This window comes from Embiotoca jacksoni, unplaced genomic scaffold (assembly GCF_022577435.1).
Source record: "Embiotoca jacksoni isolate LCO1_2020_lvr unplaced genomic scaffold, fEmbJac1.0.p SCAF_25, whole genome shotgun sequence".
Lineage (NCBI taxonomy): Eukaryota > Metazoa > Chordata > Actinopteri > Embiotocidae > Embiotoca > Embiotoca jacksoni.
In genome coordinates this window covers 1777981-1805576 of record NW_027185376.1, presented here as the reverse complement: position 1 = coordinate 1805576, position 27596 = coordinate 1777981, and the positions used below count along the sequence as shown (strand labels likewise).

Below are 27596 nucleotides of genomic sequence, written 5' to 3'. Positions count from 1 at the left end.
GTTCGTCACACAAAGGAAAGAAAAACAAACCTGTACAAATACTGAATAAATGAAAAATACAAGAGTAAACATATACATATTCACAAAGCCATAACCGTATCATCGTTTCCCCCGATTTAGTCCAGCAAATATAAGTCGTTCCTAGATGGCGTGTGCACACTTACAGCATGGTTATCAGACATGACAGTTATTACTAGTAATAATAATCATTTGAGAAATCACAAAAACTGGCGTTTCGATGACTTCTACATGAAAATACATGAGCTGTACACAAAAGCTCCTCCGCCTCCGCACACCACAAGGTGGCTTTAGAGTCCTACAGTCTTGTCCCCCTGTTGTCATATTGCCTTTTATTTTATTTTTTTTATTTGTTTTATTTTTTACATGATGCCTCGTAATCTTTGGTGAAAAATAACTCTCCATTCGTGTTAGATTACACACGAGAGCAGCTAAAACTCTTTTCCACTTGTTTTTTGTTGTTGTTGTTGTTGTTTCAGCGCGAAGTGCTTCCAGCAAAAATTCAACTGTATCGCGGTTCTTCTGAAGTGTTCTGACGAATGATTAAATGTTTAAATTACTTAAAAGCAACCAGAATTTAAAAAAAAAAAGGCATCCTACCGCACTATCCTTGCACCCCCATTCTTCACTCTGCGGGTGAGCATTTCCTCACCTCTTGGCTTGGCACACGCACCCCCTCCCGCCTCCCTCCCCCCACACACACACCCACCCCTCCCACACACACACACACACACACACACACACACACACACACACACACACACACACACACATGTACACAGAGAAACACACAATAAATCAGGCAGGTCAGTGCATCATTTGCTTTCCCTCCTCTATTTTTTTTTAAGTCTTTTACTCCGAAGCCATTTTTGCGGCGTCGAGTCGGTGGACGCAGAGACAGGAGAAGCCTTTGCTCGGCTCGGCTCGGCTCGGCTCAGCTCAGCTCGAACCCGGCGGAGGACTCGATGGCGTACAGCAGCTTGTTCCTCATCAGGTGTTGGTCGCAGAACTCGGGGAGCTTGAGTAGGTTCATGCAGGTGCTGGCCGTCGGCAGGCGTTCCAGGTCGGAGCCCCCGTTGTGAATGCAGAAGGCCGGGTAGAGCTCCTGTTTGCAAACGTGAGCTGTCAATTAGCGAACCGACACGCTGGCAGCACTCACAAGAGAGAAATCTGAACATCTTTGAGGTGCGCCGAGACGGGTGAGAAACGAGGCGCGGATCAAACATGTGTCAGTAACGATCACAATTTCCAAGCCAATCCAGATTAAGCAATAAATGTCAAATTCCACAAGGGGATAAATGTTAAAAGAGAGACATTAAGCGCTAAGCTAATACAGTGGATGCACACATTTAGGAAATCAGTTTAGTGCTTGAGAGGTACTGAGTGGGAAATCGGCCCCCAGCCTGACCCTTTGGATGAGACGCCGGAGGAATGGTCATTTCATGTTGTCTATCTGGCATTTTTTAAATCGGGCCTCCTGGTGATGAGGCCACCTCATCTGCAGACTGTGACACGGACCGTTTCCATCACGAGCCGGGCCGACGAACGAGCGACTCCCCTCTGATTCATCCTGCTATTTAAAGTTAGCCTATACGGCTCGGCGGCCATACTCGCCCGATTAAATGGCTCTTCGGGGGCTTAGCCATAATGACCCCATTTTTCTGACAATTACCGTATTAAACTATCGTTGCTTATTGAGAAAGTGTCATTACCACGGCTATCATTTTGGAAAAAAAGAGAGTTTCCATCATCTTTTTTAAATGGCTTCTCCTGACAGAGCTATTTCTCCTCTAATGAATCCTGGGCCGTTTCACGACAGCTAATTAAAGCTTAGCTGGCTGAAGCTGAGGGACGGGTCAGGGGCCGCTCCCCCACGAATTACAGCTCTGTCCGGCCCAGACAAGAGGCAAGGTGGGAGAGGCGGAGTATTCGCACACCGGCCAAAGTCAAATTTATTAAATAAAGCGGGAAGGGAACTCTCAAACCCTGAGAGGAGCTGCTGCAAAAGAATTTAAGTAGTGTTGTTTTCTCACTCTACTGCAGAACAGCAATAACGTTTTCTTAACTAATGACAGAAACCAGAAGTACTAAAACCAATCATATCATGATTACAGCTTCTGGTTAGACAAAGTATGACATGAAAACTCTTTAATGGCCCCGAGCAACACTTTCTACTTTTTCTCCTATACTTAAGTGTCCAACAAATCAAGTCAGTGAGAAAGTGAAATGGCTTCCAATTAGGAAATCATTTCACAAATAGGAGGTTAGCGATAATGGTTCAGCAATGTTAAAACCGCGTTCAGAACCAGATGGATTTAGTTTCCTTGGAGGAAATTGCTGCTTTCTGCCGCGTCACACAAAAGGAAAAAGTTGAAAAGTTCAACCTGCTACCAAGTTCTGAATGGCAATATTTGTCTCCGGCCGAGCCCACCCACAGACAGAGCGTCAGACAGAGGAAGGTCATGAACTATAAAACAATGGTGGACGTGGAGATAAGAGTTCAGCGCACTGCTCTGGTCTTATCGCCACCTAATTTGAAAATGATAATTTGGAGGCTGTTATCAGTCTGGGTATTTTCATTAGGAGCCCATTAGAGGGAACACCCCCCGTCTGTTGAGCCTGGAAATCCTGCTGATAATGGCGGATACCGGTAGGACGCAAAGTCTGTATGAAGTAAGAATAGGGAGAGAGTGGAGAAGAAAAAGATGGAGCGCGGGGAAAGTTCATGCCGGGTAAACTTCTCACCTTGAAGCCCAGCAGTGGCGGTCTGGAGCAGCTGGTGACAAACTTCAGCAGCTTGCGCTTTTCCTCGTCTGTGAATCCTTCGACCACCTCCCAGAAGGCCTGGATGACAGGATGAGTGGCTGAGTACCCGCCTGCCGGAGAAAATGATATTAATTAACCTGCAATCATGCATACTGTACAATATCTGTGCTATAAGTGTTTAAACTGAAAATACTTTAAGTCCTACCCAGCCATGCCGATGTGTATTAAATAGAGTAAGGTGCATGCAGCATACATTGTAATTGTATAAAGGTACATTTCACCAATTTTACGAACAAAAAACAAGGTGTACAAAAATAAACACATAATAATTCAAAATGAGATCAATACAAGAAAGCTAGACGATAGTAGATATTGCATGTGCGGTATCATCAACACCAGCACTTGCCTGAGTAGTTTGTGAAGTTTTTTAGGTCGTCAAGACAAATTGGCACGTGAGCTCCAGATATCAGCACCTATTAAGATGTAAAAAGCATAATTTTAGATTCTGTGAAATATGAAAATGTTCAAAGTTTTAGATTTGCTTGCCTTGTGCAGATTACCTGGATCTCCTGCTGGTCGAACATGCGCAGCCACTCCAGGTTGACCACATTAGCCAGACCCTGTCTGAAGGCCAGGCAGTGAGGCCTGATCTGCTTGTTCAGCCGGTAGTCAGCCACCAAATGGATGTAGGCTATCCGGTTTGCTGTGGTCACGGGAATATCTTTACCTCCCAGCTTCAGTTCAACCACCTGGATCAAAAAGGTACACAGTATTTAAAAAGTTCTTCCACAGTTCAAGTTTTATATTAATATTTTTTTCTGTTTAATGGTCCCAAATTGTATCAATTTAGATTTACATTTCTTTTTTTTTTTTATTATAAAGCAGCTGTTGGGGAAATTGTCAAAACACTCAGTCAGCAGCAAAATGTACATCGCACGTCTTCAGCAAATTTGGACTTCTGTGAGTTTGTGATGTCACAAACTCACGCTCATGTCAGCACAGCCCAAAATCACACAGAGTATTCATTCCTTTACAGAACTAGCAAGCTACAAGGCCAAATAAAACCTGTGGTTGGTCTGGGCATCGCTCAGAAAAGAGTCAACCAATCAGAGGAGAGCGTCACTGATATCAATGCACCCTAAAGACACAGACAAAAAAAAAACAGCCTGTTCTTAGTAGAGCTGCAGAGAGAAGCTTAAGAGAGGAAGTGTAAAACTATATTGATTAAAAAAAAAAATGTCTTACAGATATCAAACCTGCAAATGAAAAACACCAGAAAAGTATAAATCTGGGACCTTTGAAATTGAATGTACCCCGCCTTCACTCAAAGTCAGCTGGGATAGGCTTCAGCCCCCTGTCACCCTGTTCGGGATAAAGCAGGCGTAGATAATGAATGGAGGGATGGATATTCTATATTCTGTTGTTCAGTAATATTATTGTCAGTTAGCCATATTGCATACTTCATTATGCATATCACTGGCGGTGCCAGATGACCAACAAACAATGTAAGTGGCTCAAACGTGCCAGGTGGATTTAATTCAATCACAGAAAGGTAATTAAAATGTTTTCCAGCAGCACTCTGATTAAAGGTAAGGTTCCCTGCGAGCGTGTGGTCGGTGTTTCTAAATATAGAATATCCACTGAACATCTGGTCCAATACAATTTGGCCCAAGCTTCTCTTTTCATTAGCTTTAGAGCAGTTAGCACTTGATAAGATGTGCTCATCTTTGTTCATCGAGCAGGGAGTATGATGACATCATAGCGTCGACAGGATGGGAAAATAAGATGTTCATCTTCTCCCACTGCAGTTTTCACACATTTGGCACGTGATCTTGTGTTTTTACAATCATGACTTCTGAGAAATGAAAACTTTTCTCAAAAATCTCCAGCATCACATACCAAACAGTAACACTGCTTTAACAATGAGTAACAGTTGTCACACGTCTCCAAAAAAAACAAAAAAACTGCAGCAGACATGAATCAGCACCTCTCTGACGTAGTCTTAACAAAACCTGCTTGATAAGCTTCACAAAGGTATTCAATGCAGTGATATTGAATCAGATTGTGCAGTAATGTGAAGCGTTTCTCTTATTTTGTCCATCCCCCTATTGCTGCGTACCGCATGTGGCCTCACTGACAGGTAATGATTTTCCTTTTTCTCCCTCACAGTGGATTCTGATTATGTGCTAATGTAGGAGAATTACTGCTGTTATCTTGCTTGCTCTGTCTATCTCACGAGGGCAAATGCAGGGCAGACTGCTCCCGGGTGTGTGCCTAATCTTTCACAAATTGTTTTCCCTATCGTGTTTGCGATGCCCTATTTGCGACCAGGAGGGCTACATTGTAACTCGGCCATTTCAGCTGTTGTTTGAGAAGAGCTAATAAGACGCGTTAAGGCCCTGAGCAAACAGGGGCTCCGTATGGAGTGCAGGTCTGGACCCGGGTGACTCAGGGGGGTGGTGATGGCTCGTCTCCGCAGCCTTGGAGCGTTGGAGAAAGGGGGGTGGGGGTCGGGAGGTTGGGGGTGGGGGGGGGTCACGCTTAAAAGCATCGAGCTGCTTCTGTCAGGCGTGTTCTGAGATCATTTCTGGGGGAAAGGCAGGTGGGACGGTCAACAAAGCTGCTGTGTTCGCGGAGCTGCCGCAGGGCTTAGGGCAACAGCAGCGACGTGCTTTATCTCTCTCAAGAGTTGAAAAGTGGTACATCATGAGGGAAATGAATTATTAACGCCACAAAGAGAAACCAAACAGGAGGAAGGAAAGAAGCCCGATCGCGAGGCGCTCGCCAGGATATGAACAGAGATGGAAAATAAGTACACGTGAATCACTTATCCCACCCCGTCCCCAAGCACAATCACCTGAGCTTCTCCCAGATCGTTGTTGACCACGGTGAAGTTGAGGCCCAGCTCCTCCACGTCACCCTCGTAGCTCTTGAGGAAGAGAAGGTTGCGATACATCTCCGGGTCCAGGGAGGCCAGGTGGTGGATGTCCACGTCTGCGCTGGTTCCCAGAAGTTTGGACAGGAAGAAACTGGCAAAAGGCAACTCCACCAACATGTTCTCATACAGCGCCTGTGGAAAAATGTGTTTGTTTAACAAAAGGAAAGCTGCAGGGTCATTTCTGTAAGTACTCGCGCTAAAACACCGATCAGTCGATCAACACGCACGGATTGTTTATTGCTTGGCCGTCACCGAATAAAACTTCATGACAAAGATAACTCAATGGACTCCATTGCTGCATTAAGCATAATGCTTCTCAGTATATATGCAACAATCTGATCACAACCTACATTACACAACGTTAAATCGGCCGACTACTAAAAGAATCAAGTGATAAGAGAGTAAATCGGAGAGCAAAACACAGAACGCAATCTGTCTAAAACACACAGGCTTCTCTTTCACTGGACTCAAACTTTATAAATGCCAATTCTCACCTTGACCTTAAATGCCATTAAGAAGCACAGCCGGGCAGGTGACTCATAAAACCCAAAGCTAATGTACTGGAATAGTCCGAAAAAGAGCCCATCGGAGGCATTAAAATATACAGGTCTTTATAAATGATAGCGCTAAAAACCCTGACCGCATCAGCTAAATGGATTATAAATCTAGAGGATTTCCATAATGCATGCATCTTAAACACACACGTGCGCATAAATCACAGCTATTTTCTAAACACGGGTTAATTGCACAACTTCAAACATTGTCTATTTTTTATGCAAAATAATCCACTTAGTAGTTCTCCCGTGGCCGGCGCTCGTTACAGACCATATGCGCCGCATGGCCCCTTGAAACCTATCAATAACACTTGTGCCGGGAAGAGGCAGCAATAAGTATATGGAAAAAACCTGTAGCCTTATTTTTTCAATGCCACTTACTTTATTTATGAGTGTTTATTGCCAGAAATTGTGCCAAAATGACTTGGGCTGGAAAGAATTAATTATTATGGCCCAGGCCTTTTAATATAAGTGAGTGCAGTGGCAACGCAATTAAAGCAGATCGAGGCACCATCAGGTGGAATAAATGCCAACAACATTGCAGGTGCATTCTGTTAGCTGCCAAATAAATTCCTTAATTTACAACATTAAGAATCAATAAAATTATAATGCCTTTCAAATGCATCTCTATCAATCAGGGGAGCAAACCTAACACACCTCGAAAGGGAACTATCAGTAGAAGGAGATCAGGGAGAGGAGACTGTGCAGAAGTTTGGCGTTGAGGGAGGAAGGAGGAAGAGAGCCTCCTCACCCTCAGAGTTTACAAAGGGAAAAGGCCACTGCTGATGAGGCTGGAGGTTTTGTGCTAATGAGAGACGAATGAAGCACAAAGAGAATCCCTCACAGGTCGTAATTGCATAATGAGAGATGTGACTTTGCAGCAAAAGCTTCCCATCAAGATTAAATTAACTTTTTAATCTTTAGGCTGAAGCGACGGAGCCACAAAAGCAAAGTAACCTGTTTTCATGTTTCCCCATTTGTGGCTTAAATCTTTCAGCTTGTCAGCTGGGTGGACAAGTGAGGAAGAAGGATGATGACCGGCCTCTATTCTGATGTTCAATCCCATTTCAGTGAGTACCCTAGACAAGCCACTCCTGCCTGTAATACATCACCTCCACAACAATGGCACGCCTCGGACATTAATTAACAATATTAATCTCCTGTGTCCTTTGAGCCGCAACGTGCACTGTGCACACTGCAGCAGTGGTGATGCAATCCCAATCTATATAAACGGTTGCCTTTTATCCAGGCAATAACGGCACTAAACAAATATCAATACACCTCTCAAATGGCCACTCAAACGTCCATTTTTATGGTGAAAGAGGAACTTAAGGTAGGGTTAATTGAAAGTCAAATTCAAATTAATTTCCCCCGCCTAATTGCCTGAACCATTAGCTATGAAGAGCACAATATCGTAGACGTAGGAGAGAGAGCCTGTAGCTGCTGATGGATCATTTTCTCACTTGCGCAGAACTCAGAGAAAAAGAAGAAGAAGAAGAAGAAGGACGGAACGAGGAGGAGGAGGAGGAGGAGGAGGGGGGAGGAGGAGGAGGAGGAGGAGGAGGAGTTACGGTGCTCTGATAAGTGGACCGGACCATCTAGGGCCGAGCAAAAGAAAAGAGACCTGGATGTTCCTGACTGTAAAACAGATCAAAATGCTATTACCACATGCTTTGAACGCTTATTTATGTCCTGTCTCTGCGGGGCCTGCTGATTTAGTGCCAGCCAAATGCAATCACTACACAAACAAGAGGTAGGAATCATCGGCTAATGGAAGCCCTAATTGAGAGGCGACCGCTTGTCATGAGGTAATTCTTCTCCAGGTTGAGATGATAGCAGCCCCCCCCCGCCTACCCCCATGAGGAAGGCATCCTGATAAACAAGCACTACCACATGCATTAAGGATGATTTAGAAACATTAGGCTCAAACAAATAGTGCCATCAGACGAAGGAAAGGGCAGAAAAACAATGCCGTCAACAGATTACGCACAGGGCTAATTAACGTAAATAAAGATTATACGAGTGCCAGGTTTAAATTCTAACCCCTTAAAATCTTTTTCAGAAACTAATCTCTAAACACTTTCAGCCTCGAGAAGAAACATCAAAATATTGCTCTATTTTTACATTTAAAGTGAGGAGCCTTTTTAATCAATAACTTTATCAATCTTCAGACACACTTCAGGTTTCTAAAAGGGCATCTAAGTTCATCGTTTTATCAGTTTTAGATTGGAGGCTCACCTTTCCGAGGATCCTGCCCGTGAAGTAATAATGTCTCGTGAAGGATTCTCCCACCAGCATCTCTGCAGCGGGATTCGGGTACAACAGGCCCTCGTTGGTTGTCTTGAAGAAGCCCTGGTTGGGGTTAAAGCCTGACTTGAGGAGTTCGTTTAGGAACTCTCTGAAGATGCCACCACCGTCGATGCCCGCCTCATCCAGGCCGTGAGCGTTCAGCAGATGGACTCGGATCCTTTTCTTCAGGTCCGGTTCTAATATACACAGGACACGAGGAAGAATACATGAAGGTGCAAGATATTCAAGACATTATCCAATCCTTTTCATGGTCACAATAAAATTAATTTATTTTAACTCCATAAATGTCACCAACAGCCTCTCAAAGATCTCAGCAATTTTCATTTTTTACTTCACATTTATTGCAGAGTAATTTCCAGCAAGGTAATGAATTGAGACTGACGGGATCTTCGGTCTCATGGTTGATGGTTATATTTCCATTTTTTTAATGGTCATAAATCTATTTTCTTCCCTGAAATGGATACAATTGCACATAAACTGAGGTTATTATTACATTTTAAGAACAAAGCAGCAGCTTTTGACTCATTAAAACTACTTAGTTCAATGACTACAGAAATGTAAAGTATATTTGTGATAAGTCAAAACATGCTGCTTTTTTCTTCCAGCCCATATTGTGCCTTCATGGTTTCCCATGTTTTAAATCATATAAATAATGTATGCATTTTCTCTTGGGCTAAAAATGGCCAATTGGCACTTTTTTCATTTGAATTGACTTTACTGGCTTTTTTGAAAGTGCTTGAATCAGGGAACAAATGAAAACTGACTGTTTTTCATGAACATGCTCTGCCTGTTTATTAACTGGACTGAGCTGCAATGCTTATTGTTTTCAATACACCATTTTTATATCCTTTTAACCTTATTTCTTTCCATCTAAGCAGGACATCCACTTGATTTTACCAGCAAGACTTCTAAACAACTGTGCGTAAGACAACAACTAAATGTGTAAAACACAAATAAAACGTGATAAAACAATAATTAAAGCAGCAACGTTACATAATCCTAAAACACAAAATGAGATGACAGGTTAGTGAGAGAAAAGAGAAGTATTGAGACAGAAGCCTGCAAAAACCAAGAGGAGAAGCCCGGTGAGCAGATTAACTTTGACATGGCATCTTTCACAAAAACGTCTTGAGTTTGGAAAAGTTACGATCATTCTCAAACTTTTCAGGCCATTTTGACCGACCGACATTGGTGGAAGTTTGCGTGCATCTGTTCGAACACAACTTCACCTTCTTCTCACTTTCAGAATTTGTTTTCCAAAGTTACATTTCAGAGTAATTCTGGGGAACAAATTACTACTCTTTGTGTAATATCTACATCAATCGGGATCTCCGTTTTCTTTTAGCCAACTCTGGCCACAATGTTATCAAGTTAACTAATCCAAATAAACAAGCAACTAATTATTAGTTATTAATAATTACTCCATGGTTTCTACTTCTTATTCTCCATGATATTAACTTTTTCTTGAATGATTTGTTCCAAAGTCTGTACTAAATGAGACACAAACATTAAGGTTACCATTCGATGGTCGGATTATTCCAGTAAACACAAGAAATGCCCAAAAATGTTAAATATAACTCCCACACCATGTAAGTGCGGTGTATTGTGTTGTTTTTCTCCAACAAACATGTTTTGCAAGAAAGCACTTTGTTGACCTGCAGAATATTCAAATCAAATTCTATAAGAGGTCATCTTTCAGAATAATTAATGTACAGTGATAAATCAAGGCAGCTATAAGTTATAGACACATAAATGATATAGATCATGTCTTCAGCCCAGGTCTGCTACTACTCTTTTTAATCAGATTGCCCCCACTGAAGTACCCTTTCAAATTCAAACACAAAAGAGGTGACTTAAAATAATTGATTCTGCTTTTATGTGATCCATTATAATAATCGGAACCACAATTATGCTTTACTGAAATTCAATACTCTGCATGGGGAGAGAGCTAACCTTCATCTTTAATGCTAACCAGAACCTTGAACCTCAATATTACGATTTTACAGAGCATAACCGAAGTTTCAGTAACAGTGTCTACATTTGGTACGGCATGGTTCCTCTCCTCCTGTGCTTGTCATCTTGATATAAACGCAGGAAATAACACAGCTGCTACGGCATATTTTCCAGACAACATGATCTAAAGCTTGTTGGCTTCACAAGTTAAACACAACAAATAATGCACAAATAAAGCTGTTCCTTTATTGAAATTACAGTGTGGGCCGTACCGTTTTCTGGAGAGAGTTTATCGTAGGCGTCTTCATAGATGTAGTTGCGTCTGATGGTGACATTGATACCATCGGGGAATGGCCCATCCCCCTGCACATCCCGTTTGTCAGCATAGATTAATCTCTGGAAGATCTTGATGGCAGATGTAAACCCGGTGGCAGAGTCAGTGACAAATCCTCTTAGTTATGAAATGTTTAAATCTGACCGCAAAGTTTTTCTGTCTTTATGCTGATCTTAGTTTTTTGGTAGTTAAGGAGGGATAGAAAGAAGGGGAGTAAAATAGAAGAACCAACCAACAGAACAAACCTTTTTGAACAAAAACTTGAACAAACTATGAATTTCCAAGAGAAAAGCACCATTATGCAACGATAGTTAAGAGTCAAGAAAGGTGTCTGCACATGTTTCAGACAGAAAACAAAATGACCAGCATTGTGTGAGTATAAAATCCTGTTTCATTCTGATACGACTCATTATTTATACCCCATTGTCAACCCTAATCAATAAAAAACAACTATAATATTTTTTTGCAATACATGACTGCATCTTTTCTATCAATATTAAAACTTGAATTTCAGTCAGAGATTAGATTTAAAATGAAGACAAAGCATGTGCAAACCATATTATCCCCCAAACTCTTACTGTAACTCAAGTGTACTTTGGCATATCCACAAAACATAATGACAGTACACTTGTAACTGACTTTCATTATGAGGGGACCCTTGCAATACTCATTCTTAACACAACACACAAACCCTTATGCTGTAGTTGTATGTGTGTTACTGGTGCAGTACCTTCACTCGCTCCTCAAACGGAACCACAAAGGGGAGCTCTGTGAGGATGGCCAAGTGTCTCTCTTCGGACACAGACAGCTGTGGAGGCTCTAAACCAACTGCAGAAAGAGAAACAAGAAACAACAGTCAAGCATTTCCCTATCTCGGACAATCACACGTTTTCAACTCAGGTTCAGGAAGACTTTTATTAGAAGTCAAATTATACTGCGAGATTGATTGAAACTAGAACCCGACCAGCCAAAGGTGTCAAATTCTCCAGAAAATGTAAAAGTTTAATATTCCGATTTTGTAATATAATTGTTGTTACATTATAATTGTCCTTTATCATGATTACATGATATTTTTCTGTCTTCTCCTTCACAGTGTCGAAGGTCAGGCTCAACTGCAGGCGAATACAGATGAATCTAGTAGCGATTCACAGCCTTGCCCTGTGAAGTTTTAGCTGCAGGAACACTTTCCTCTGTGTGCAACACTTATTTAACATTAGCATCCCTCACTGTTAAGCACTGTTTAGACTCAGTGCACTGTTTACAGGCCAACCATTAAAGACATTTCCATCCTAAAGCCTTTTAATTACACCCTTTTAATTAACCCAACAGCGAGCTGCCCCTCCACCTGCCAGGCTCTGTCCATTAAGCTGATGTTTGTTCTGTATTAAACTCAGGGTTTGGACTGTTAAGCCCACAAAAAAGTGCCACAATAGCTAAACCGCTCTTCACCCTCCTCAGTAGCATCCACTGCAGCTCAATTATTCTGCTCAATTAGTCAATCTGATCTGCATTTTCCCATCAGGTTTCCATCTTCGAGGAGAAATATGGCCTCAGAGTGGTCAATACGTTGCTCATTCATCAGCCGCCGGCCCGTCCATTTAAGGAAATGAGAAAAGGCCAGACAAACACATGGACCAGATGTGGCTGAGTTCATCAGGTACTTTCACACTAATTGAATTTATCCCATAGAGCCTCTGAGTGGCATTAGGCAGATCATACACACATTGTTATCAGCTTGTTTTCACACCATACTTCACAGAAACCTGGGATGGCTCAAAGTGAGCCTGATAAAGTCCTGCCTGCGTCACTCTATTTTCCTCTGAGCGCCTAACTGAGTCAGTGAAGAGAAAATGTGGTTAATATACCTCGGTGGAAACGGGGAAGGTCAGTGACTTTTCTAAGCTTTTATGCCATCACTGCGAGGTGCAGTGAAGAAATCATTATGTTAAAATACATTTGTTTTAATTTAGTTTAATTTCGGAAGAATCTGCTGTCTATTAGCAATAACATTTTCTTCACCCAATGGCACGTCTTCCCTCCATCTGCTATCGATATAAACTACAAAGATGACTCCTATCTTTTTGTTATAGCACATAATATAGCACAGCTCCACAGAGTATGAAAAGCAAACACAGAGAAGGTGACTTTGGACAGCAATTACTGTGATTTCTTGGGCTGTGTATCAAGCTGACACAAGCATTATATGATTCTGAATTTTCATCCATTGCCAAATGCCAATGGAGCAGCTCTGTGGTGTACATTATACACAGCCCTGTGGATAACAGGCCTGGAGTCCAGTTGTTCTACCTGATGACAAATACACAACAGGCTAATGTAAAACATACACAACTCGCCTCTACCTGTTCAAAGAGCATAATAAATGTGAAGGAGTTAAATGTTTTGCAGGCATATCAAGATAATATTAGAGTAGAAGTACAAAGGTCCCATTTTTACACTTAAAGAGTGAGTTCAAAGTGTGTTGATTTTTTCACAGTTAACATAAAACATTTGATTGTCAACTTGGACTATTTTATCCTTTTACACCAAAGCATATTGTTCAGGTATTATTGTTTAAATAACAAAGTTCTTGTGAGGGAAAAAACAGGTGACATTACCATCAAGTGTTGACTGAAGTGGCCCGATGCGGCCCATCCTTCGTGTTCTCCACACATGCCTCGCAGATGGCACGTACAGCTGGGTGACCTTCAGAGAAGAGACAGGTAATGAAGAACAGGAAGATCGTGCTTTAGGATCCCAAAGTTCTGAACAACCCTCGAGGAAAAACAAATACAAAGACTTCTCTAAAATAATAGAAGTCTTTTCAAAGCTTTTCCAAAGGTCAGCGGTACCTTAGCAGCATTGTGTTGCTGTGGTATTTATTGTTTTCGCCTTTTCTTGTCATTTATGGAGAATGATATTTATTGTTCTGGTTTGAGTTTCTACAAAGCAATTTTTGTTTGAAAAGGATGAAGTAAGACTTTTGGCACGTTTCTCCTGCTTACCCCCTTTGAAACTATGTTCTCTGCAGGAAGACAAAACTGAGAAGCATAAAAAGACTTTCTACTTCTTACTAATACGAGTTCATCTCCAATGTGTTTATGGCTGAAATACACTGCAGACAGCCTTCATCTGGACAAGGGTGTTCTCTTGTTTTTAAGGGGAAATGAACAGACTTAAACCGCTGCGATCAAAATATACTTTGTGAATACAGCTTTAAATTATCAAGTGTTTTATTCATGGTCATTTCATTTGACAATGAGGTGAAAATTTGACAAAATATCACAAGCAACAATTATTGGTAAGGCAACAACTAAAGAGCTGTGATGATGGTTGAATACCTTATCAGCTCGGATGTTGACCTCCTCAGAGAGCCAGTGACCTGCCGGACAGAAGGGTCGTCTGATGTCGCGAGCTTTCACCATCTTCACCAAGTTAGTGATGACCTAGATTGTAGATCAAACACATAGACAGACATACACATCACATTAACATTTTTAACAACTGTGACCCCACAAAATTCACAAAAAGTACATTATAAGTACTTCATGGTTCTGAACCAAAGTGATAAAGACAGGGTTTTTTTTCCATGTATAGGCTGTTCAACAGGATGCGGTGCCTTCTCCTAGAAGAAAAAAAGCAATTTGAGAATTTAGCCATTAGTGCGCCATTTATGGGGGTATAAAAGAAAAACGACCTGCGCCATGCCTCAATGTCCAGCCCTGTTAATTACTGGCAAGGTCTGCTGACATCAGCCTTCGGACAGAGGATGCAAAAGGCAGAGCAGCATTGGTTCACAGTGCTGCAAGTAGCAGTGTGTCTCGCGCCTGGCCTGCAGAAGGCTCATGGTTAATGAGATTTTACCCCCACGTAATGCTGTCACTTTGCAACCTGCACAGAAACATTCCAGCTCTGAAATGGCTTGACTATAAAGATGTGGGCTTTCTTTTTCCTGAACCTTTATCAAATTGCGTAATGCTTTAAAAGGGTAACAAAAATTCAGATTTGAGATATAATCAGTTAAAATGACGCTTTACAAGATGGAGAAAGCTTTTACATTTATAAACAGTGTGTAGTTGGGACAACTGAAGATGAAAATCAAATGTTTTATTCAAGAAGTCAGTTAAAAGTGAAGGATTTGGACTAATAACCTTATAAAAACAGGTTTCCTTGGCAAACACTTCAGCATCCCGCTGTTGCTATGGCAAGTTACAGTCAGACACTGACTGAATATTCTTATGAAGATGTGATATGTCTGCCATAATAGTTACAACCACTCCATTTCCATTGCATACCTCAGCGAGATTGTTTCAAATCGAAATGTTCTTTTCTGAAGCACGTCATTTTCATAGAGCGACAATCAATCTTGGCCAAACACCGGAAGGCAACCAGAGTCCGCAATAATGGCAAGTGCAAAATGCTGTAAAAGGTGCGTGGCGATGGGTTTGGAGCAGATCTACCCCCTGACTCTGGGAATGAATAAGCATTCCTTAATTAGCCCATCGGGTTAAGTGCAAACCTTAATGGGCCTTTCCCAAACTCCAGCGTGACATCGTTCTCCAAACATGGCCAAGAAGAAAGTTCCATTAGCAATATTAATACAAGCTTAGTTGATCATTTTCATTCAATTAACTTCTTTCAATTAAATAGATAGCTCGACAATGGAGGTGATAAAAGATGGGGGGGGGACGGCTGATGACACGAACCAAACATTAGCGTGTTAGGGGTCAGCGGCGTTAAACCGACTGTAAATCCCACCGTTCAATTTGGAAAATGCATTTCCCCTGCTCCCCACTTCTTTAATGGGTCGTTTTAGCTGACAAGAGGCCTTTGAGCAGATCTTTTATGAAAATTCCAGACGTGCTCTTTGCGTATTTGCCACCTTTCGCAGAACAACCAGTGTTCACTTTTAAATCCTTCTGTCCAACGGCCAAGAACAAAGTCGCTTAAGTACCGTTTCATCGATAGAGAGAGGAGCAGACGAAAGAAGAGAAATGAAAGGAAGACGTGAAATGAGAGGAGAATGTAGTTGATGCCGTTTTCTGCCTCATTTCCTCTGGGTAAACAACCACTGGATGACCTCCATGGCGCTCCATCTTCTCTTTGCCTGTTCATGCATAAATGCTTGACTTGCGCTTACACAGACAAGCATTAGACCGATCTGCCTCAATGCACAGAGACAATCAGGCCAAATGCTAATGTGTCACAAATCATGGTTTATGCCCACAGGTATCAAGGGAAAAGAGTAAAACATATTCACTGTGAGAAGGAAAAAAACATGGTAAATCTGGATCTGCAGCATAAACACTCATTTGGTAATCAGTTCTTAATTGTTTGTCAAATATGTTTTTGTTTTTTTTGTATTTCTATATTTTTCTTATCCATGCTGCAAAATCCAGAGACCATTTCCTTCATGGAATCTTGTTCTAAATCTGTGCTTGATGTCGAATGCTCCCATTTTCTGATTTCTTTTTCGATTACGTTCCTCCTTCTCATTATTAAGTACTTCTTCCTGTTGAAACACTTTTTAAATGTCTCCAACCACTTAAATTCTTGATACAGTGGTCTTTGATTGTTTCTCTAAGAATGAGGTCAATGAAACAGAAGCAATCTGTGTTTGTTTTTGCCATCTCACGATTCAAATCTTCCAGCTCCAGTTTTTCCATTCTCCTACTTCAAACACTGTGTATGCCGGTGTGTGTTTGAGTTGAGTGTTGTGAATGTGAGCACAAGTAGCTTTCTGACCACTCCCACGCTTATTTCCGATGCTGTAATGAAAGTCATTATGAAAGTGAGACACTGCAGAAGAACAGAAGAAAGGACCAAGTTTATACTTTCGATTAACAGTTAATTTTTTCCATTTTCTGATAATGAATCAAAACTGTTTGTGCAGCCTTTTCTTTTTAACACTGACGTATGAACCGAACTACCCATCAAGGGAGCTTTTATTACTTGTAAAGTCTGTGCTTAAAAGCAACAAAATTGTAACAATTTTCCAAAAGACTTCTTGGAGAAATGTGCTTATTATCAGCTGAAAAATTCCACTTGCCAATTTGAGTTATAAATTGCCCATATTTTCACGTAAAGAACTACGTTTTTATAAGATGGACCAAAGAGGAAAAAATGTAATTGCACACAAGGTGTTTTCACAAAACAGAAAAATATTAAAGAAAAATGATCCACAGCCAACTGTAGGCAACAAGACGTATAGTCTTACCTTGAAGAGCTGTACCCAGCGTTTCTGCTCGGCCTGGATGCGCTGCTGGACCTCAGTGTTTGTCTTGACACCGACGCTGCGGAAGGCCGCCATGTACTCCTCTCTGTGCTCTGTTTTGGTCTCGGGGTAGGCCAGCTTAATGATTCCCAGACATGCATCTCTCAGACAGCGAGACAAAGTCACCAGCTCTAACAGCGTGAAGGGCATCATGGAGGACTGTGTCTGACCTGTTGAGAGGGAGGATGGACTCACTGTCACAAATATTGATCTTTACATTTACATGGCAACAAGATGGTGTGCGACTGCTGAAAACAATGGAAGATGGCGATTTATTATTTTGCTGCGAGCACCGAATAAGTGACATGCGAGATGGCAGTTGGAGGTGCGTCCTAGCCAAACATACATAATGTCCAGCAAACCCTGTAGAATGTATTTATTTGTCAAACAAGGTTTTAAAAGTAGATATTAAACCAAGACCATAATACGGATCGCAAGGGAACTAAACCAAAGATAATTAAATAACAATAAAAAAAAAATTTGCAGCATCCAGTAGTTTTCCTACCTTCCAATTCATGGCCAAAAAACTCGCTATCATGCACAGAGATAAGAGAGTGGCTGAAGAGAGAGCTGAAGAGATAGAAGAGGGGAATGATGCGGTTGGAGTCCTCGAACGACATGGGAGACCCTCGTGAGATCAGCTGTAGCAGCGGCACCATAGATCTGAGAGGGCAGACACAGAAGGTGTAAGGCACAAACTGTATGTACCCGAGCAGAAATAACCACAAGTATGTATTTGTAATACAGACACAAAGTTACAAATGCATATGTTAATGATCGGCGGTAAAGTAGCTCACCCAGTGATCATTTTGGTCGTCATGGAAGTTATCAGGTACCAGAGATGCCTCAGGAAACGTGCGTTGAAAGCTAAACTGTACAGAAGTCTGCAGAGAACGAAGAATCAAGAGAGACACATAAAGTTGGAACGTTTATTTTGATTAAGCTTACGGCTCTCATCGACAAGAGTCGAGACGGCATAAGTGAGGTATTTCAATCAAATGACACAATCAGTGTGAAGAACAATAAAATCACTCTCCGCCGATCTGTCTGCTATGTCGAGATTGTTAACTTCGCCCTGTTAACCAGAGGACACCAAGCAAAAGGAGGGAGAAAAATAAATGACACTATTAACCAACATTTCCCTCTGAGAATTTTCTTGGCCTTTCGCTCCTTTTATACATTGTGAGGGCCAAAAGGAGATTAAATGAGCCATTAAGCTTTATTTAGGCGAGGCACCTTCCATTAGTAAACTAGTTGCTGGCGAGGGTGCCCAGCTTGGGTCATAAACAGCCCTCTGGCTTCCTGCTGGAGCCCCATTTAACTTAATGGCCAGGGGAGCAAGACAATGGAGGACATAGGAGGAGGGGAAGCCTGGTCCTTGCTGTGACCCCGCAGCACCAGCATGCTTCCACACTCACAGAGAATTACATGATAACACTGAGGAGGGCCCACATACCTTGCTATAGTCGCTCTGCACTCAACGGGCTGTGGCACTAAGGTGTGAAGGTGCTCTTTGTTCAAGTGTGTGTGTGTGTGTGTGTACTCCTAAATTGCATGGCTTTTCACACAGAGGGTAAGTACAGGTGACAATAATGTGGTAAGTAAGCTAAAAAAGCTAAATGAAGTGCCCCTGCATATAATAGGCCCTTGCCTAAGAGTGACAGTACTGACACCTATAAGGATGCCTGCCTTTAATAGGGAAGCATCATGTTTTCACAAGAGAGGAGAGGAGTAAAGGTCAACAGAGAAAAAGAGCTAAGGGAGAAGAAAGAAGGTGGAGCGGGAAAAGGGAAATCCTATATCTGCTGATAATTTCTCATCTCAATGTCAATGTTCAAATTCCCATTGCACCATCCAATCTACCCAACCCCATTCAGAAATCCCAAAATGGAAATGAACATTAGGAGCAGGCTGTCAGACAAACCTCAGTGCGGCTTGAAAAATGGTTTGTGCCGAGCACAGACCATCTGTCAGTGCAACAAGGCTCAGGAGAGCAGCGAGGAGTGCTGTGGGCTCATAACAAGTGATGCGGGTGTTTGATTGAAATGGGAAACAAAGCACTAAATGCCAGCTGACATGCTGATTTACAGCCTGAGAGAACCCAAACCCCCATTTCAATCATGGAATGAACCGCTAATAAACAAAGTCAAGGCATCAAAAGGGGTTGCATGCACATGTATGTGTATGTGCGTGTGTGTGTGCGTGTGCGTGCGTGTGTGCGTGCGTGTGTGTGTGCGTGTGTGTGTGTGTGTGTGTGTGTGTGTGTGTGTGTGTGTGTCTGTGAAAAGCAGCCCGATGAATAATGCCTGGATCTTTTCATTTTGCAGTAATGAAAGATTCTCTGTTCAGCAGGAAAAAAAAACAACAGTCGTGTCTCGGGTCACATTTCATAGCATGAAGTCCGAACGAGTTTCCACCTACATACAAATTTGTTTTGCAGACTTGTGTATTAACATGATCAACATCATTATGTCATGACAACACAAAAGTCACAGCAACCATTCAAAAGTAAATGAAGGTCACTTTCATCAGAGCGACCCTGTTTGCAACAGAGTGCCACATTGGGTGAAGCCAAAAGATCAAAGTGAAATTACACCAAATATCCAACCCTGACAATTAAAGTGAAATTACACCAAATATCCAACCCTGACAATTAAAGTGAAATTACAGCGTACTCTCTAGAACAAACCTATGATTAGCAAATCAATCAAAAATCAATCCTGGTCTCAGTTGTACTTCTTTTAAGTTATCGTTTGAGGAAAAATCAGCAGACAGAGCACCGTTTCACGAGACATTTTACATATTTATCAAAAAAGGCAGTGTGCTGGGCTGGCTGCACGACTGGCCGGCCTCTTTTTTTTTTTTTGCTGTAAGAGCAGTAAATCAAGGCTGGGATGCAATTTGCTCCCCTTAGCCTCTTGTAAAGCTATCCCGTCCACTCCTGCAGTGATTAATCTTTCTCAGTGAGCTAATTATTTTGTACAGATATCCAATAATGATGGAAGACGAAGGACAGGATTTATGGTAAAAGCGGGGAGAAGGGGGAAGCAATAAAAAAAGAGTAAAGAGGAATGTGGTGAAATAAGATGAAATTCTTCTAGATTCTGATCAACTATTTGTAAGCAACAGTGTAAAATCACGAGTTGACAACTGGGCTGCAGCTGCACATGCTCAGTTTTTTTTATTAATGAAGGAACTATCTTATGTTTGTATGCATGGTAATAAGTAAGCTAGGGCTTCAAAACAATAACAAAACAGATATCTGGTCAAATACAGTTGCTAGTGGCATATGCATCTTTATATATACACAGTTCCACCTTCACATGCAAATCAACTGACAGCCACTGGCCCCACTGATAATTAACTAGAGCAGATTGACCATCCATGAAGCTCAGTCTGGATCACCTCCTCTCGGTAAATGCACCATCCAGGCCCCCATGCTACCTCTGACATCCTGGCCCTAATGTAATCAACCTGAAAAGGGGTAATTGCCCTCATCCAGAACTGACAGCTTCCCTGACATCCCTGTTTCCTCTGCCGGTTGTAAATGCCAGTGGGCGCGGACCACTGATAACTGCCTGCCTCCCTCGCTTCACCGTTATTTACATTACTGCTTACAGCGCGGAAACACATAAAGACAGTTTTCCTCTCAATCAGGTAGGTGTGTAAACAAGCTCTTCGGATGCACGGCTGATCCTGACAGGGCGCGTAAAACGTTATGATATCAAATAAAAAATGAACAAAGGCTTTATATTTATTTTCATGTTATATTTAGATTCGAAGACACCTGCTTTACCACGAGGTTCACCCTGGTTACAGTTAGCAGGTTTTAAAGATTTAAAATTAGTTTGGACATTTGTTTGAACCGCTGCCAATTTGATGAATATGCCCCATGATATTTTATATTTAAACGATACAGCCATAATGTGACACAAAAACCAAAACTCTGTGTTGTTGTATTCTGTGTTCAAGGTTAAGTGGTCTAATTTGTTTTGCGTCTTTGTACCTGACTTTTGGCACCATGAGGCGATGCTGCACCATTAGTGTGTGACAGATGGATGCCATCATGGTGAAAACCTCCTCGCTGGCTGAATCCCTCCACACCAGGTTCAGCAGGGCGTTGGTCTGATGCTTGGTGTCCAGCTTGTGGACACACTCCTCTGTTATGAGCTGCACAGATATCCGGCTGTCATCCTGACAGAGAGGGAAACCGATGTTACACGTGTAAGGGAGTAAAGATAATATTTTAGTTTATCACAGGGATGCAGATTATATTTATTCTCTATTTGCACCAATTAATTGTCACCCAGCAATTTGGTTTTGGGTTATTTGCAACCCACAATGAGTCTCACTCAATGTAGCAATCTGGCCATCCAGTGAAAACCTTTTTCTAAATATGTTTGGCCGCAGACAGGACACAGTAGAGGGCAGGAAATGCTGGGAGCGAGATGAGAGATGGCGTCCAAAACAGCAGCATTAAACAGGGATGATATTAATGATATGACAGATATAAAAAAAAAAAAAAATACACTTATATGGGGCTGATCATGTATCAGTAACTGGCTCACTAATGCAAACATTGTTCTCACAGTGGAATAATCCCATGACCGATTTACGTGTGCATATGTGTCGACGTGTATGAGGATTGTACCTGCATGCCCAGCGGGTGGATGCCAGCATCATCATCATCCTCCGAGTCGCTGCTCACTTCTGGCCTGCTGCTGCTTTCTGACACCGGCAGCAGTGGCAGCAGCGTCTGCAGAGCCCGCAGGTACAGCAGGAGACCCTCCTCCGATAGCGAGCCTGCCAATATGCCAATATATATATACACACACACACACACACACACACACACACACACACACACATCTTTACTGTGCACGTCTTCCCCTCGATAAATCAGACGTATGAAACAGGAAATGTACGCGACAGACGTCTAACTGTGAACTGCGCCACCCACCTAAGCAGTTCTCCCCTGCCGAGAGGACAAAGTAAAAGAGCCATGGTGCCTGGCTCTTTGCTGCCGAGGACGAGTTGACCGTGGCCTGGAGGGAGCTGAGGAAGGCCTCGAATGGGAATGAGACACGGAAGTCGGACAGTGCCGGGATAAAGAAGTGAAAGATCTGCTCGGTAAACGGCGCAGAGATGAACTCCTCAGTAAAAGCCGCAAATACAAATTGCCTGTAAGACGACAGATAAATTAGACATTAATGCACCGCATTAAAAGGGTAACACGTTAAAAAAAAAATACAAATAAAAATCTAAACACTGTTTGTTCATACAGAAATGATCTAAGCTGGTGGGTTGTTTTAACATCACCCTGCTCTTTTTCCTGCGCGAGTTCTCCAATATTGTCTCTCTAAACAGCTTTGTGGAGACCAGTCACACACATCTGGCGGGCCAAGTCAGATAATTAGCTGCTAGAGTCGGTGTGTACACAAGTTTCTCTCACTCCCGTCTTGCTTTTCTTCAAAGAAGAAAAGAAGTCCTCTTGTTGTTTGTTATTAAGAATGTCTCAAACTGAGAGCAAACAGCCGACACTATTCTGCACTCGAGTCAGCGAGCGAGTGTGGGGGAGTTTTATGGCTCGTTGTAAATTGGTCTGAAGCAATTACTGCTTCACCAATGACTGCAAGGGACAAAAAAACTGCTGTAGTTTGTCTGATCAGTTTAATGGGCAATTTTAAAAGAATTCACTCCGGACAAAGACCTTCTGTTACTGTGATAATAGCGTTATCTTCTGTACTGTTTGCTGTATGTCCCAGGAGGTCTACAGACAAGTGAGACAAACTCTTCAGTAAATCCTTATCATACATAGTTAGACATTACAGTACAATATTAGCATTTTTTTTGGATCTTCTATTATTTGTCACTTTTAATCTGCTGCTCAAGAGGGAGATTAGACGAACCCAAACAAAGGACTGTTGCTCATGGACACTTTACCAGAGGTTGTGCCAACTGTTACAGCTACACTCCAGTTTCTGTTGCTATGCTATACCTGTTTATATCTAATACACATTTTCTTTGCATGCATCTTTTAATGGAATTAAAAACTATCTGTGTCAGTTAAATTTGTCTGTTGTGTTAAGTTCTTTGCTGCAGAAAAACTTGTTTTCATTTAGTTGTGTGTGGCACAAATTGTTTATCTCTGGAAATGACCTCCCACTACGGGAAAGTAGGCTGCGATGTTTATTTTTAGTGGAGAACTCTGTCAGGGTGACCCAGGAAAGAATACCTCAGGTATTGTCTTGGGTGTTTGACCATTCTCCACAAATTGACACACACACACACACACACACACACACACACACACACACACACACACACACACACACACACACACACACACACACGAACCAACAAAGACAATCTTTCTGAGACCCTGAGAATTGCTGTTACACAATACAGTAATATGTATAGTGTAATATGTTGGCTGGCATGATCAATATTGGCAGGTACATTTTTGGACCAAATTTTTAACCATTTTGTGTGAAGGCGTCTATCTCCAATGGTCATTTTGCCCTCCTGCTGTGCCGTACCTTGCGCCTGTTGTGCAGGAGGAGTAGGTAAAGTGCAGAGGTTTGAGGATGTGCTCCAACAGTGTGCTTGCCAGAGGGACAGAGGGAGCATCGCGGTACTCCAGACTGGAAGGGAGCCTGTGATTCACAAGAATATACAGCGACCTGTAGTATCCTGATGAGAGGACACAGAGAGATTCAAAAAGTCATTTAAAACACCTGTTGATTTTATGAAGCATCTACATCTCATGTAATCCCATGTTATACATCAACATAAAAAGCAGTAAATGTACCTGTTTTCAGTCATTTGTGTAGAACTGATGTACAAGTCAATTGTCCTCATTTGAACGTTTTTCAGTGTTGCATTTAATACATCTCATCCGTAAAAAAGCAGAAAGTTTCAAATATTCTGACATCATGACATGTAAAACATCAAGTAAAAACAGAACCCCCTGAGCTTCATATTTTTAGCTGCTAAAGTAGGGCTTGACACTTTTTCTGCTTAATGAGGCTTTAATATATGAGTGCAGTTGAGGTAATGCTGAAAACCAAAGATGTTTTGTGTTGATAAGAATAAATAATCTTGAAATGTGTCATACTTCTTGTAAAATGTAAATGGCATGCCATGTACATGACCCGTGCACAATATTGTACATACTCGGATGCCAGTCTGAACAGGAAGTTTCCACATACAGATAACAGTACTCAAACACTTCAAATGGTTAATTTGTACATTTGCTGCAGTAAACTGAGCAATACAATCATGAATTGCAATCCTGATATTTTCCTCTCTCTAAAAGGTTACAGCAGATAGTAATAGCATTAACATTACAAAGACAGTAATGTTAATGATTATTTAAAAAATAACAACATATTTGTAATATTAATGCGTCTTATTCCAAAACATCAATAAATGTACAATTAGCCAGTGACATTCACTGTGAACTTACCTTTCTGTACCATATAGTGCAAAATCTGCTCAAGTAATGAAGCTACACAGTTAGCATCTGGAATAACAGGAAGATAGGTTCTCTCTGAAGAAAATATTTCTAGCATGCGCATGGGAACTGCGACATTTAAGCTGTCGTCCGTGCAATTTTGCAGGAGTCTGCGAGACAAGAGACAGAAGCAAGTGAGACAATGGCAAGTTCAGTTTCTTCAAATATCCAACAAGCTTTCTGTGTGTTTATGCATCTACCTGCTATTTATAAGTACTGTACCTGCAGCAGAAGCCTAAGAGCCTCTTGATCTGAAACATACATGTTTGCTTCTGTGGGCCCACCAACAGCTTCACAAACTGACTGTTGTGTTTCACCAGGTTCTGGCACAACCATATCTTTATCAACACAGAAAAAAAAAGACAGTTTTGGGATGTACACTAGGCGTCAGCACATCGGCTGCTGGTAATAATAGAATCTGTGAAACCATCAAAACACTTAAAAAGCATCAAAGACATTTTGTATTCTCACCAATCTATGTGCATCCACACTCTGTCTGTAGAAAAATATGAGTTGTCTTGATAAGAGGCAGAGGCCAGCACCATCCAAGACTCGTGGAGCTCCCCCTGCCTGTATCTGGCCGACACACTCGTCAAACCTAGCCCTCTGGATGGCATACTGGAGGAAAAAGTTCAAAGGTCACAAACCACAAGTTCTTTCTTTGAGCAGTACGACAACCAAATGTACAGTAAAATTAAATGTGAATTAAAAAAAAAAAAAAAAAAAAAGGTTCATTTTCATCAACTTTCCTGGTTGGCCTTTTCAATACCACAACTGGTACAAAATAGTACAACGTCTTAAGCGATGTTGCAACCACACAGCAGAATGTCCACCAAACAGGCAGAAAAAATGTATTGGCTCCATGTGCGATTATAAAACAGGAGAAAGTCAGTAACCTGGACTGCACCAGCGGTGAGCGAGTGATTGGTTGGCCAAATAAATGCGGCGTAAAGCTGCCGTTATACTCGACGTACTGATCATTGCGTGTGAACTGTGACATAACAGTTTATGTTTGTGCTCGAGCCACACTTGAGTCACTGCAGTCCTGAACAACATGTGCTGTTTATACAAATACGATATACACAGCTGAAGTAGCAACAGAAGAGATATTGTACCGAAGCGACGAAGCAATCGCAGAAGTTTTTTCAGTTTTCTGAAAACCATCCATAATTTTCCAAAAGTAACAAAAAAAAAATCAACCATGCAAGGAAGCAAATGTTTATCAACTGACTTACTAAGATGATAGTGAAGCACCCAATGCTAAAATCACAAACGTGCCTCGAGACAAATGCCCAATTCAGATATCTGAAGCAAAATACTCTCATCACGATGACTAAGAACTGTAGACAAAGTCATTAAAGACAATATTTTCCATCAAACATGCAGCACCGTAAACCACCATCATGGGTGCAGACATACAATATTACAGGAGTTTTATCGGAGCACATCTCATTCGGAGTTAACTTAGGGTCACAATACTCCTTCTTCAGTAGTAGTCGTTGACACCGGGTTATTCCCCGTCTCCATTAGTACTCATCTCAAAAGTTGCTTTTTGACTCAACAACAGGCTAAAAAAAAAAATAATACAGGAGACACTTATGAGGCTGAGACATGTCAGCAATTTTGACGATAACGTTTCTGTCACGCTTGCAGACATACCTGTTGTTTCAAGTCCTGATAGCCACGTATGTAGGACTGAATGATGATGGCATTCTTCAGTCTTTTTCTTTCATCCTAAGTAACAAAGGAACAAATCTTAAAAACGGATCAAATTAGACATCACTAATAGGTTAATATTTTACCGTCAAACACTCTTAAACCAAATTGCATTTTGTTTTTGGTTTTTTTGCAGGACATCATCAATTGTCCGTCCACATAAAAAGACAAGACAAGTGACAACATCACCTCTCTTTTTCGTCTCTCCTCTTGAGTGCGGTGCAACAGAGATGCTTTCTCCTCCTGAAAAGAGAGAAGAGAACCGGAGGAAACTTAACACACGCTGTCACTGTTGCGTTTATTGATTCACGGTCTTCCATGTCACCTGATATATAATAAATAAAATAAATAAAAATAAATCAGGACACTTACCTTTTTACTTGCCCCTCCAAGGGACACCTTGGGTCTTGTCTTGAAATCTCCCTCAAAGCTAAACATTGTTAGATTTTTCCCATTGACTGATTCAGATTCTTGCCACCAGTTTCTGAAAGACAAAATTAGACGTAAATAATAATCCCGAGTCCAAAATCCTGCAGCCGAGAGCACGAAACGATATGAAACTAAAACTAACTCGTGACTTGGCTCCAACTTACAACAGCAATTAACTTCGGCTAATACGGTCCCCAGTCTCCATTAATTACAGCGCATTGCTGCGTTTTGTCGTTTTTAATTCACGTCGTGAACGTCGACACCGACCTGAGCAGGAGGTTTTAAACTTTAAAAAAAAAAAAAGTCGGTACCAGTTTGGTTGCAACAATAGTTAGCTGGCCGGGTTAACTTAGCTAGCTAATGACTCAGCAGCCGGCAAAGGGGGGAGAGGGGGGGCTTTAAATGAGGCTGCGTGAGCTCTCCGGCTCCGAGCAGCAACCGAGACCCCCGCGACAGATAACGTTTATTCATGACATGTCGGAGCACGGACTCGTTTATGTGTAAGCAGCGCGGTTTTTTTGTTTTTTTTTTGCGTTAGCGCTGCAAGCTACCTAGCAGCTAAAGCAGTCAGGCAGGCTAACTTTAACAGGGGGGGGGGGAGAGGGTGGGGGTGTCTTCTTCATTCGCGTGTCCCCCCCCCTTTTTTTATCTTAAAGCATCAACCTTATGAGTCGTTTACCTTTGACTTTTCAACTGAGGAGTGAAACGACACAGTAAAGCTGTTTTAGGTCAGTCCAAACGTCAGGGCTTCTTTTCCTTCCTCTCTAGAAATCAACACAACACGGGGAGCA

At 41.8% G+C, this 27596-nt stretch overlaps 1 protein-coding gene across 1 annotated transcript; it reads right to left on the bottom strand.

Moving 5' to 3' along the window:
• Positions 1–739: 739 nt before the first annotated feature.
• Positions 740–27596, bottom strand: ube3c (ubiquitin protein ligase E3C). Its single transcript, XM_069159529.1, has 24 exons — positions 27485–27596; positions 26749–26860; positions 26566–26619; positions 26320–26394; positions 25132–25278; positions 24883–24998; positions 24613–24770; positions 23684–23837; positions 22105–22325; positions 21796–21947; positions 21151–21338; positions 17942–18028; positions 17650–17807; positions 17088–17314; positions 14212–14316; positions 13489–13576; positions 11604–11701; positions 10812–10944; positions 8515–8762; positions 5642–5854; positions 3345–3533; positions 3191–3257; positions 2764–2894; positions 740–1123 (listed from the first exon to the last, which is right to left on the bottom strand). Exons 2-24 carry the CDS (start codon positions 26812–26814, stop codon positions 953–955), a joined length of 3246 nt encoding a protein of 1081 aa, XP_069015630.1. The 5' UTR covers positions 26815–26860; positions 27485–27596; the 3' UTR covers positions 740–952.